At 39.3% G+C, this 14509-nt stretch overlaps 1 protein-coding gene across 8 annotated transcripts in view; it reads right to left on the bottom strand.

Moving 5' to 3' along the window:
• Nucleotides 1-14509, bottom strand: part of sox5 (SRY-box transcription factor 5) — a 198928-nt gene that overhangs the window by 68005 nt on the left and 116414 nt on the right. For 3 of the 8 annotated variants that reach the window (XM_056235810.1, XM_056235815.1, XM_056235816.1), the window contains exon 1: nt 3061-3280. The exons of 3 other annotated variants lie outside the window; for them this stretch is intronic. In XM_056235810.1, the coding sequence (XP_056091785.1) occupies nt 3061-3098 (38 nt within the window). In that variant the 5' untranslated portion in view covers nt 3099-3280. Of the gene's footprint in view, nt 1-3060; nt 3282-14509 lie in introns of those variants that run through there. 2 more of the 8 variants (XM_056235811.1, XM_056235817.1) reach the window with 1 other exon arrangement.

Below are 14509 nucleotides of genomic sequence, written 5' to 3'. Positions count from 1 at the left end.
TTTACAACTTACATTCATATAGGCCTGTACAACAACAAACTATGTCTAAAAGATGTACGCAACAAACGTACTTGCATGTACAAAGCTGTTATTATACAGCTTGAAGGAACGGATACAAACGAAAGCATTTAGCTAAGCAGTCCATTGATGTTTATTATCCTTCCAATGATGCAATTGTTTGGGCCCTCACCTCTGACCTTGTTGTCATACGGTTTCTGTGTTATTATCCTCTCGGTCTTGATAAATAAGACTTTAACCTAAATGGCAAAACTCAGTTCCCCTCTATCTCAGAGGATGTCTCGACTGTCAGCTGATCGCACAGGGGAGGTCTGGGAAGACTTCTGAAGGGGGGAGGAGGAAACACTTCAGCATTCTTCTATGCTGATCCTCCTTTTTTTTCATGGAGACACGGTTATCAAGCCGCTGCGAGAGCTCATAACACGGACTACACAATGGAGCCAGTCTGCAATGAATGACCCAGAGAGAAGATCCAGAACCTCCATCAATCAGACAGAACACACACACACACACGCGTCTGGTTTACTATCTTTGTAAGGACTCTCCATTCGTGATGGTTTTTATACTGTACAAACTGCATATTCGATTCCCTTACACTTACTATACCTCTAAACCTACCCATCACAGAAAACTTTATGCATTTTTACCTTTTCAAAAAAACTCATTCTGTATGATTTACAAGCTTGTTTCCTCATGGGGACCTCAATTTTTTTTTCTTCAACTACATAATGCCACACTTTGCGTATTCTACAAAGCAGCTTGCTTGCTATAATGTGTGTTTAAGTGACAGAGGTAAAGGCAGGCTGGTGGTTTAATCAGTTTCATCTTTGACTTGAATGATTAAAAAATTGAAGTGCATCAGCCACATTTGTCACCAGCAAGTTCAATCACACACGCTTAGTGGTGAACCAACCCACAGTGTTTTCTCTGTATCTTTACCAGGAAGAATTGACTGACCCAGAGACAGACAGAGAGAGAGAGAGAGAGAGAGAGAGAGAGAGAGAGAGAGAGAGAGAGAGAGAGAGAGAGAGAGAGAGAGAGAGAGAGAGAGAGAGAGAGAGAGAGAGAGAGACATGTAACACAACTATCCATTAAAGGAGGGAGACAAATGGAGAAGTGTTAAAGTCCCCTATCCCCCTCCCTCACTCACTCACTCGCTCGCTTTCTCTCTCTCTTTGAGGAATGTGACAGTTTGGCCATAGAATATCCTCTGTGCTCCTCCAAGAAAACTAAACTCACCCAAACTACCACACCAATAATAATAATAATAATAATAATAATAACAACAATACAGTTATTATATCATAATATTTTAATATAATATTTCTTTAATATATTTAAGATATAGCAAAATTTCATAGAATTAGTTTATTTATAGTACAGATAACTTGCACTTAATAACTTAAAACACTTAATCCTGTATCTTTAGATGTCAAATATATAAAATAAACAATACCAAACAGGAAATATTCTTAATGAATAAATATTAATATAATGTATTATTAAAACTTTTTTTGTTAGAAAACCTCATCCATCTTAAATTGCACTAGTGTTCTAAAAACTAAATAAAATCTAGGTTAATCTTAATTTAATAATTTAAGCATTCATAATCGTGCTCTTGGATGTCAACATACGAACAAAAATGATAAATCACATAAGCATAAACATCATTATTTCCTCCTTTTTAGGTCTCATAATATTTTCTCATATAAAATCAGTTTTTTATCTGAACAAATTGAAAATAAAAAAAGACTTACAGTGTTTTAGAAACAGTCAGCATCAGAACAGAAGAGACACACGCACACACAGCCACACATACACTCTACTCTACACGGACAAATGCTGCGCTTTCGCTCCCGTCCACACACAGACACACACACACACAGAGACACACACAGTCTCATGCTCTTTAACCACTGACAGCCAGCATTACTGGAAAGTAGAGTTTAACCATCCTTTTCTTCTAAGTCATTGTAATCCCTGCATTTATCACTATACATTCTGCTTTCCTATGTAATCCTTTAAATGTTTAATTCCTCATAGTTGTTGTTATCTTTTTCTTCCCCCTCTCCTCCTCATCCTCCCCCCAGAGAGAGCGTGATGATTTATTAAAAACACATTTTCCTGACATATAAATGTGTTCTTAATTCAGGGATAAAACCCCAGAGTTTATCGCTGAACAAAAGATTAGTTTCATCTGGTAAAACAGTGCAGTGCTCTAATGCAATAAAAAAAAGTGTGTGTGTGTGTGTGAGTGTGTTGGGGGGTGAAGCTCGCATTAAAACGGAGTATTATGGATAATCTTCCCTATGGAGCTTTAAAGTCAAACCTTCTTTATTCGGCAGCAAAGCCACTTTTGTTGACATATTAAAGTGGGTGAGAACATTTCCCACCTCGGACCACCACAACAGAAGGCCAACGCAGACATCTGGCCACAATAAAACAACAAAAACAGAGATTAAAACAACATGGACAAATGGGAAAAAGACTGCATGTCTTTGCAAAGCAAGAAAGTTTTACAAAAGAACCTGTACAAAAACCTCCCCTGACTTTTGGTTGCCAAGCGTGTTACTCAGAGATGCAACATGAGCAAGAAAGAAAGGTTGTGTGCCAGGGAAACACTGACGGGAGATCACCGATCCTTATCAAACACCATCTAACACACACACACACACACATAGAGGAAGATAGACATATAGTGTACAAGCATGCCAAAAGAGCACGTAACCTGTTAGACCAGACTAGAGATATTTACAACTTAGTTTCAAAGTGGGATATGAAGAAGACAGTCCCAGCGTTCCATGCTCACTGAGTGCGTCTATAAAACAAACATCTCACAGTCACGCTGAACTTTCTTCTCTTTTCTAAACCACAGACACGTTCACACACAGCAAGCCCTAAACATGCCACAGAAACAAACAAAGTAGCCTGTTTGTTAGACTAACACACACACACTTTCTCCTGCTTATCAGCCTGTCCCTCGCTCTCTCCTCCCGGCACGGCTTGGTAAAGTGAATGTCTCATGCGTCAGTGTGAACGTACCTGTTAAACTCCTGAGGAAGCTCAGGCTCAGTAAGCATGCTGAAACAAGGGGTCTGAGATGCAGGAGTCCTTCCACGACAACATACGCGTCCAACACCCAGGGACCTCCGAGAACACACACACACATACACGCTGCCTGGTGCTCCTCTAACCTCTCGCAAAACCAAAGACTGTTTCTGTTTCTCTCTGCTGCACACACACACTCACACGCTGAACCTCGCACTCCCTCCTCTCTCTCTCTCTCACACACTCACTCACTCACTCTCCACCCCTCTTCTATGGCTCTAAGCTGCTAGATCGCCTCTTAAAGGGCCAGAGCATGACATGGTGTAGCGCGGAGCGCAGCTTCACACTCACACATACATACACACACACACACACACACACGCAGCAGCACTGCCCCCTTCCTTCAGCCACAGTGTCCCTCTGTTGTGCTTCTGATCAAATGCACACACTTATGATCAAACGCATACACACACAAGCACACGCACATACTTTGCTCATCTAAACGGGGCTGTACAATATCATAGGCTTCTGTTGTTTTTTATAAAACAATATGAATTTCTACACTTACCCTAAGTGTAAAATGAAAATTTTTCAGTTTTAGAATAAAAAATATTTATGTATTTGACACATTTTTGAGTCATTTTTCCATTTTAGGATGTCTGCAAAGTTTAGCAAAATTACCTCACTTTTTGGGGCTGTTTTGCCTTAAAACAAAACAAAAATGTTAAAATAAAATAAGAAAATATTAAGGCGGCGTGAACCATTTTTAGGTTCACCTAGGTGAAACCCTTTTTAGGTTCAATTCTGGCAAATCGAGATGAATGGCAAAAAGTTGCCCATTAATCCTGAATTCACCCTCAATGCTGAGCTTAAGCACGTCAACCACACACAAACACATCTGAGTTTAAGCGAGCTGGATGCTTTGTGTTTTCACAGTGTAACTAACATACTGCCCCTGTTACTCTTTATTACAGAGAATGAGAGAGTGAGAGAGAAAGTTAGACAGAGGGAGAGAGAAGGAACTATTCTTCTAAACGGAGGAAAGCACGTCTGACAGATTGAAATACAGCAGCAAGACTTCAACGGTGAACTTTAAACAGAGTGTCAGTTTTTCTCAACCTCCTCACAAACACTGCAGTCAACCTTCTGTACATACTGCAGACACATTTAGTGTACGTCTGTGAAGTTACACACAGACATGCAGGAAATAAGATTAGTGTGTGTATATATATATATATATATATACACATATACACACACAAATCATCTTATTTCCTTTACGTCTCCTGAAGTCACGGTAATATTTACAACACAATTGTCTTTGCATTGGCATTTAATTTATGATAAGCATGAAAAAAAAATCATGTAATGTTTGGTAGATAATCCAATTTATTGAGCAAGTTAGTGAACTTAGAATAGCACTGTGCCCTGGCCTCTCCAGCACACACAGAAATAATGTTGTTAGGGCATTGTGGTAACATTATTTGTGCATTTTCCTGTTGATCACTGAGGAAATTGTTAGCAGCATGACAATGTTCAAGGCACACACCGACCCAGCCTGACCCTGCTAAAATTGTATGCTTGCAGAACGGCCCTACAAAGAACTCCAGTGGTTTTGTGTGTGTATATACTGTATATCCACACAAACACACATAAGTTTATGAAAGTCTTCACACAATCCCTCCTTCAGTGTAAGTCTGTAGGAATAAATCCACCAATCATGCAGAAATCGTCTGATTGTTTAGAAACAGCACAATTCTAGTCAATAAGTCACACAATTTCAAATATGTCTGTAGGACAAACTGTGCCGGACAATATTGGCAAATTTTAATACTAGGGTACAAGGGTTTGTTTCAATTCCTAACTCCAAATATGAGCAATAGTACTAGTCATGCTTGATTTAGAAAGCACTAATACAAAGTGGTGACAGAAGACAGGATACTGTAGAGATGTTTCAAAGGTAAAAGAACGCAGTGAATAAAATGCACACACACACACACCAGCATAAGCGGCAAATTAATTAGCTTCTCTCAGGTAGCAATTATCTGTAGTTAAACATTTTAACGATCTTTCGAGTCAAGGCTGCAAGGTGATGGAGAAATAGATGAAAATGAAAAAAAAAAAAGAGTTGAAATAACATCAACAACAGCCAGTGAGACAAAGACAGAGTAGAAAATCCATCAGAACAGGAATAAAGAGCAGTTCCAAACAGTTTCATCCACTTTTAAAGCTGCTATTGATGAAAATGGCTTTTTAAGAGAACAGGAGCGTGAATGGAGAAGGCAGGTGCTTTCAAGGTTCAAACTCTCCAGATGGGCTGATTCGTTCAATTCCGACAAATCTACAAACTTCACTTTTCTAACCACAGGCTTTTATGTGAGAATTATACTGCACAGCACACATATGCTCACGCAGGTATTTGCATACATGCAAAGAAAGAAAAAAAAATGCTACAAATGTAAAGAAACGCATGCATGTGTGCTCCGTCTTTATCACAAATACATGCATCCAGAAAACGCACATATGAAAACACACAATAGGTCCCTTCAGCAGATGTGTAGTGTCCAAGCCCCCTCACAGCTGTGCTGCATTAGAGGCCCCGAGTACTGAGGGTCTGACACAGACAGGCAGTAAACAATTCCCTTACACCGTTACAGACACACACCGCTAGAATTCAGCTATTACCCCCTAAGAGGCAAAATCAGGGAAGTTCTTCAGCTTACTAAAGCCCAACAGTATTTATATCCTTCACAATATCAAACACATCAAAATAATGTAGTTCAAAATCAAACATTTTTGCACATATTATTTACTTCATTTTGTTCCAAACCCATATGACTTTACTTCTTCGATGAAAAACAAAAGAAGATATTTTGAGAAATGTGCAGGTCACTCTGAGTTGTTAATGGACACAAAATCACAATAAAAGTTGTTTATACAATGTGTCTGAAAATGTTTTAAGTCTTTGAAGGCATATGACACCTTTAGTTGCTAAAAATATTGGCATCCACCCAATTCACACTTAATTGTTCTTTTGAGAATGTTCTTTTAATGAATTGCTTCATCCGGTCTAAATGATTCATTCACAAATTGGATTTTACTACTTTAACAGAATGAAGCCAGTGAAAAGCATTGAATAAAACTGCCAAATCTGTGAAATTCACAACTGGTTGGCTTGTCATATGGATAACTTTTCTTTTGAGCTTGAAAACTCCAGTCCCCATTCACTTTCACTGTAAAGAAAAGAGAGGGCAGCACATTCCTAAACATTTCTCCTTTTTGTGTTCCACAGAAGGAAGAAAGTCATGCAGGTTTGAAATGACATGAGGGTAGAGTTAATGATGACAGCATTTTAATTTTAATCCTTTCTGGATCTCTACGGTTGCCCATCTCTCATTCTCTTCCTTTCTTTCTCTCTTTGGCTTGTGTGAGGCGTGTGACAAGGTTGTGAAGTGTGTTTATCTGGACTGAGAGAGGAAATCTCTGTCTGATGGCTGAGTGGCAGACGAGAGAAGCTATTAAGATAGAGTCCTTATCTTCCCTCCTCAGCAGAAGACCGGCTTTACACACACACTGAAAAATCTGTCTGTTGTGCTCTGCTGCTGTCAGTTATCTTACAATGGTAAATATCAACATATCACAAAATACACAACAACTGCTATTACATGTTTTACACTTTTACTGGTCTGTAAAGCGCTCTGGGGTTGTAATAATGGTTTTCCTCTGTTTCACCCACTAGGCTGTCTATATTGCCCGTTTGTAGTCGTGAATGACCTGCCAACCAGTTTTAAACCTGCACAGATTCGTGTTACACAAACAGCAACAACAAATGTTGGGTGAACGATCCCTTTTTCTTCACCTTGGGTCCACAAAAAAAATCATATATATTCAATTTTATTTACACTGCCATTGAAAAGTTTAGATTCTGTAAGATTTTTTTCTGTAACAAAAAAAAAAAAAAAAAAAAAAAGTAGAGGAATTGCCCAATGCATCTGTTTTATTCTGTCTATTTCGTTTTTATTTTGAAAGAAGTCTCTTATGCTCACCAAATCATTTATTTCATAAAAACAGCAATACTGTGAACTATTATTACAAATTAAAACAACTGTTTTCTATTTTAAAATGTAGTAGCTATTCCTCTTATGGCAAACCTGAATTTTCAACAGCCGTGACTCCGGTCTTCAGTCACATGATCCTTCAGAAATCATTCTGATATGCTGATTTGGAGCTCAAGAATCATTTCTTATTATTTTCAATGTTGTAAATGGTTGAACATTCAAAAGAACAGATTTTATTGGAAAAAATAAAACTTTTGTAACATTATAAATGTCTTTACTGCCACTTTTTTGATCTATTCAGCATTACAGAAGATAATAATGTTGATGTTATTAATTAAAGTTGCTCTCTCTGAAAGTCCAGTGAGATGTGCGTCTTTTGAAGCTCCCAGTAGGGGAAGAAAATTCACAACCTGGAGGGCAAAATTATGCTTCATTTCACTTTCACTTTCACATTTCACAAGAGACATACAACCTCACATGACTCAGGTACTACAAAATGCATTACAACAAAGACGTCGCACCACTACAACCATGAACCGACAGTCAAGAACCAGTCTACTGGATTACAGGTATACTCACAAGACAGTTGTTGTGTTTCACTTCACATAACAAGGCTGAAACAAGCTCTAACAGACTAAACTACTTTGCAGTACCAGGCTTGGGAAAGAATAGTGTGAATGAAAGAGAGAGAGTGGAGAGAGGAAAGAAACACCAAGTGTCTTCGCGCCATTAGAGCCGCGATGGAGCACTCCATGAGCTCAAATAATGACGAACGATAATGCCCCCCTGGAACTCATCCATCCATCCTTTCTCTCAATACCTTCATCCGTACCTTGCTCTGTTCATCTACTCTTCCTATCACTAAACTGCTGTGTTAGACTCAACCTACTTTCTTTTTGAAAGAAATTAATACTTTTATTTAGCAAGGATGCATTAAATTGACAATAAAGACATTTCTAATGTCACAAAAGATGAACTTTCTATTCATCAAAGAATCCTGAAAAACTATATATTATGGTTTCCACAAAAAATATTAAGCAGCACAACTGTTTTCAACATTGATAATTAGAAATGTTTCTGGAGCACCAAATCAGCATATTAGACACATTTCTGTTGGATCATGTGACACTGAAGACTGGAGAAATGGCTGCTGAAAACTCAGGTTTGCCATCACATAAATAAATTACATTTTAAAATATATTCAAATAGAAAACGTTTTGGTCAAATACATCATTGGTGAGCATGAGAAACATACACACACAATGGGGAAATTCATATTTCTTTCTCTCTTCCAAACAAACACATGAAGCTTATTAGTGCTAAACCGATGTACTTCGGTTACACAAGCCTGATACCTCATAAACTGGCTACAATGTCAAATTTTCTGGGTTATTTTTTTTACCCAGACTGCTGGGCATTTTGTCGGGTTATTTTCAAAGTGTTTGGTAGTTATGTGTAACCCATTGCTGACTCATTTTTACAGCTTAGTTCCTATTAAATGATCTGGGGAGAAAGCCTTGCATTAAAGTATGCCAAGTACATCAAACTCTTCCCAAAAGCCCAGACACTTCTAAATTTAAGTGTCAGTCCCGAGTTCTTCATGTGACAGAGTTTGCCGAGAGAATATACCTGGCAGTTCTCTCCAGGAAACTCAAGAGCACATGCTTCTAAACTGCTTCGGCACTTCTGTGCCTGCGGATCTGCGTCGACACAGAACAGGCAGGAAAGAGAAAGGAAAACAAGGGAGGGAGAAAGCAGCATTGAGATGATTCTCCACAGTGGCTTTGTGCAGCTCCTCTAAAAGTCCATCTGCGAGAAGCTCTCAGATCTCCAGCCTGCAGCTACAACACCTCCTCATCCTCCGCCTGCCTCCACGCCTCTACTGATGCTGCCACCGCAATCGCCTTTTAACGGTGAATAAAGCGAAGACCAAAGCTCTACTGCAAGATGAAAATAGAGTTTATTGTTTAAAAAGTCAATTGTGTCTACCTGAGAAACGACCTGGAGCAAAAATTCAGGGGTTTTAGTTTAGAGATGTTGTTGAGATCTCCTCAGGAACTTCAGGAGGAGACAACATGTACAGAAGCCTGTAATTGCAACTGTAGCTGAATCACTTCAACCAAAATTGACCAATTTTGCAACAGAGACACTGAATTGAATCAACATTGAACTGACTTGAGCTGAATAATGACAGTATTGTCTTTTGTAGAGTTCTGTGAATTTGTCTCATATTTAGCCCTATTCGGACGGGACTAGTTTTCTAAACGACGTTTGAGTTACAATTCTTATCATTCGACGCCTGTGATTTCATGTACCGATTCGGACGGGACCAACATCTCCGTGTTTATTACAGAACTGGGAGTGTGTGTTTTCTAGACGTGGCTGTTACAGAATTTTATGTGCTGTGTCTGCGTCATGTATTTTAATTTATTAATTATTTGTTTATATTATTTTAATTTATCATAAAAAAATAAACATTTAAGTAAACTTCACAAGTATCTTACTCTTTCCTGACACTGATTTTAAAATGGGCAGTCTTCGCAGTTTCCACAATTTGGCTCCATTTATTAATTGCATGTGTTATATTATCATCGGATACCATCCATATTGAAACGAAATAAAAGCAAGCCGAAGATTGGTCCGCAAACGGTAGCTCAGCTAGGTCAAAAACACACGAGGAGAAGCATTAGGATAACACAATATCAGCAATCACAGACATTCGCATTAGGACGGGATTAGATTTCTCAGAGAAACGTTGAGTTTGCCAAAAAACAGTATGGTAATTTGGAATATTAACAGAGGTTGCGTGAGAAAAACACATACTTGGCACATTCTGACGTGACTAAGATAGCAAAGCACGTCTTCGAAACACAAATTTCTCTAACGACCCCCTGAAAAACTAGTACCGTCCGAATAGGGCTTTTAATTGATGTTTGCATCAGTGATTCTGTTCTTTCCCCGTTTATTACTGTGAAGTTGCTTTGAAACTTTTTCAATTGTATGAAGCACTATATAAATAAAAGTGACTTGACAAACTATATTTCTCATAATTGCAACTTTATTTCTTACAAAAAAACTCTGAGGTGAAAACAAGCTACCATACATGTGAGACTAAAGTCTTTCTCCCGGGATACAAATCTGAGAAGCAGGAGATTTCAATTGCTCTCCGTGTCATTTTACTGCCATCTAGGAAAAGCAATGTCGATATCAAAGGGATCTCATTTGTAATTTTTCTTTCCTCTGGGGAGAGAAAGTTAAGGTACGGCGGTGGCGTTCCTGTTTGTTCTGGGGAACTGTAATGTTTGCAATGACTGCTTTTGAGGAAGCCGATAAGCCATTGAGGGAGAGCGAGAAGGCAGAGAGAGACAGCAGGAGTTCCGAGGGGAACTGCAAACAGATCTTTCTCTTAATCCTGTTCACCTGGAGGCACATCCTCTCTCTCTCTCAGCTTTTCCTCTGCCGCCCAGACTCCTCTCCCTCTCTTTCTGCATAATCCTCCAGCCATGTTTCCTCTCTGTGCCATGGGCGTCCCCGTCCATCCTGGACCCCGCTGCCAGAACACCCATTCTACCCCTCATGCTCTCGCCGCCAAACACTCCACTCTGCCCACCACGGTCCTGTCAACTCCTGAGGACTACAAGCTCAAAGCCCTACACCACCTCAACTTTTCAGCCAAACACCTGACACTGCTGACCCTCAGAGCGGCAAATCTCCTAGACTACCTAACAAACACATACGGCCAACACTTACCATGCCAAACTGTCAGACATGGTGCCATGTAATCTCATCCAAACATCCTAGATCCTTCCTACACACACACACACACACTTAAACCTGCCAAACATCCAAGACTTTTCCCCATTCCCAGATTGCCAAATACCCTCAAATACTGCCATCCAGCACTAACTTCCTCAGGGAGGGTTCTGGGAATGCAAAGGAGGAAAGTGGAAAAAAAGAATAGAGAGGAGAAAAGAAAAGAAAGGAAAACAAAAAAACAGAAGAGGCAATGTTTTTACAATGGAATGATTAGAATGTGATCAGTATTTTTATTTTATTTGAATTTTTTTATTTTTATTTGTTTATTTAAAAAGGGACAATGTACACTGATCAACATTCAGAACAAATGTAAGTGTACCCGAGTTAGCCACAGGCTAGTTTTCATCGGCATTCCCATTGCCAGATGTTATTTGGCATCCTAAAATAGTAAACTGTTATAATGCAATACAATTATTTATACAATAAACAAAAAGTAAAAAATTAGACTGTGTTAAAATCACAAATGATCGAGTAAACAAGATGAGCAGATACAATCTAAAACAAAAAATAATAATAAAAAAATTAGATGATAATAGGTGATACAGTTATTGTTGGTGGATGGGACCAGCGTCGGTGTTGACAGTGTTGATTTTCAATAAGCCATTTCTTAACATTAATCTTAAATGGGTAATAGGATGGGGACACTCTAATTAATGGTGGTACTGAGTTCCATTGATGTGATGCTGTGAATGAAAAGACGGCCTGACTGAATGCATTTATTTTTTTGTGGAATTGTGCAGTCCCTCCTAGTTGCACCTCTTGTAACTCTGTTTGCATTCAATTTAAAATTGATAAGGCCAAACAAAGGAGGAGGAGATAAACTGTGCATGATCTTATAAACTAAGCAGACATTTCTGTATTTTATGAGGTTTTCCCAACTAAGCAGTTTATACTTCTTTAGGATATGGCAATGATGGTAACGAAATGGCTTTTTTATCTAGAATTTTAAGTGCTTGTTTGTATAATGATTTGAGTGGTTTTAAGGCCGTAGAGTGTGCGTTAGACCAACTTATCAAACAGTAGGTAATGTGGGAGAGAACCAATGAGTGGAAATATACCTTAGCTGCCTCAGTTGGAGGTTTCTGATATACCTGAAATTAGCCAAACTGAACTTTACTTTATTACAGACCTTCTTTATGTCGGTTTTGAAGGCAAGAAGTGCAGTCCTAAATACTTGTATTCTGAGACAACTTTTAATCTGTGTCCTGAAATGGAAATGTCTTGTTCTGCGTCTATGTGGGAGCCTTTGGAAAGAAACATACAAACTGTTTTTGAAACATTCAGTTGCAAACAACATTGATTTGATACGATTGACCAACTCTGAAGAAAAATTTAAATTCAGTAATTTATACAATAGGATGTTATGATTAACCGTGTCAAATGCTTTCTTTAAGTCAAGGAACACCGCCCCTACTACCCCGCCTATATTCAGTGATGCCTTGACTTTTTCTATGAAGTAACATGTAGCTGTTTCTGTCGATTAATTAGCCCTGAATCCAAACTGCATTGGGTGCAGTGGAAAGGAGCTATTGTTGAGATAGTCAAGGATTTGTTTGTTAATCAGTTTTTCAGATATTTTCGATACTATAGGTACAACACTGATGGGCCTGTAGTTGGAAGTCAGTAGAGGGTCACCGCCTTTGAATATAGGGGCCACGACAGCAGGCTTCCATGAATTAGGAAACCTTCCTTGAGCCAGTGAAATATTGATTATGTGTGTTAGCGGAGTAACTATTGAAGAGTTAATCTCTTTCAAAGTACGTTCATCATGGCACAACATAATAGAATTGTACACCCACACGGCTATATAAATGAGGATATTGCAAAGCTAGTTTTGAATACTGTAACCTTACCCTAACCCACACCTAACAGAAAACTTTCTATATTTTTACATATTTACAAAACAACAAAAAAAAAATTTCATTATACTTTATTAACACTTATACTTTATATATATAATATAATATAATATATATATATATATATATATACAGTGGGGGAAATAAGTATTTGACCCCTTGCTGATTTTGCAGGTTTGCCCACTTACAAAGAATGCAACGATCTATAATTTTAATAATATGTACATTCTAACAGTGAAAGACAGAATCCCAAAGAAAATTCCAGAAAATCACATCATATGAATTTATAAAAATTGATAACCATCTGATAAGGAAAAACAAGTATATGACCCCCTACCAAACAGCAAGTATTCTGGCTCCTACAAGCCAGTTAGTCTTTCTTTAAGACACAGCCCCAATCCCAACCAATTATCTACATCAAATACACCTGCCTCACCTCGTTACCTGTATAAATGACACCTGTCAACACCCAAACAACCAGCATCCAACATCACCACCATGGGCAAGACCAAAGAGCTTTCTACGAACATCAGGGACAAGATTGTTGATCTGCATAAGGCTGGGATGGGCTACAAGAGAATCGGAAAGCAACTTGGAGAGAAAAGATCAACTGTAGGTGCAGTTATCAGGAAATGGAAGAAGCACCACACCACCGCCAACCTCCCTCGGTCTGGGCCTCCACACAAGATCTCGCCTCGTGGGGTGTCCCTGATCATGCGAACGGTGAGGAATCATCCCAAAACCACAAGGGGGGAACTGATGAATCAACTGAAGGCAGCTGGGACCACAGTTACAAAAGAAACGGTTGGTAACACACTACGCCGTCATGGATTGAAATCCTGCAGCGCACGCAAGGTCCCCCTGCTCAAGAAGAAACATGTACAGGCCCGCATGAAGTTCGCCATTCACCACCTGGACGACTCAGAAGAGGCCTGGAAGAAGGTGATGTGGTCAGATGAGACCAAAATAGAACTTTTTGGCCTCAACTCAACTCGTCGTGTTTGGAGGGCAAAGAACACCGAGTACAACCCAAAGAACACCATCCCCACCGTCAAGCATGGTGGTGGCAACATCATGCTTTGGGGGTGCTTTTCAGCCAAGGGGACGGGACAACTCCATCGTATTGAGGGGAGGATGGACGGGGCCATGTATCGTGGAATTCTGGACCAACATCTCCTTCCCTCAGTGAGAGAGCTGAAGATGGGTCGAGGATGGGTGTTTCAGCACGACAACGACCCTAAGCACACCGCCAAAGCAACAAAAGAGTGGCTGAAGAAGCACATCAAGGTTCTGGAGTGGCCTAGCCAGTCTCCAGACCTGAATCCAATTGAAAATCTTTGGAGGGAGCTTAAAATTTGAGTTGCCAGGCGACAACCTCGGAACCTGAAAGATTTGGAGGCTGTCTGCAGGGAGGAGTGGGCCAACATCCCTGCCGAAATGTGCACAAACCTTGTCACCAACTATAAAAAGCGTTTGACATCTGTGCTGGCCAATAAGGGCTTTTCTACAAAATATTAACATGCTGTTTGTCCAGGGGGTCAAATACTTGTTTTTCCTCATCAGATGGTTATCAATTTAAATAAATTCATATGATGTGATTTTCTGGAATTTTCTTTGGGATTCTGTCTTTCACTGTTAGAATGTACATATGATTAAAATTATAGATCGTTGCATTCTTTGTAAGTGGGCAAACCTGCAAAATCAGCAAGG

The sequence above is a fragment of the Rhinichthys klamathensis genome, unplaced genomic scaffold (assembly GCF_029890125.1).
Source record: "Rhinichthys klamathensis goyatoka isolate OS25496 unplaced genomic scaffold, OSU_Roscu_1.1 h1tg000430l_1, whole genome shotgun sequence".
In the NCBI taxonomy this organism is placed as follows: Eukaryota; Metazoa; Chordata; class Actinopteri; order Cypriniformes; family Leuciscidae; genus Rhinichthys; species Rhinichthys klamathensis.
This window is presented reverse-complemented; position numbering and strand designations above follow the sequence as displayed.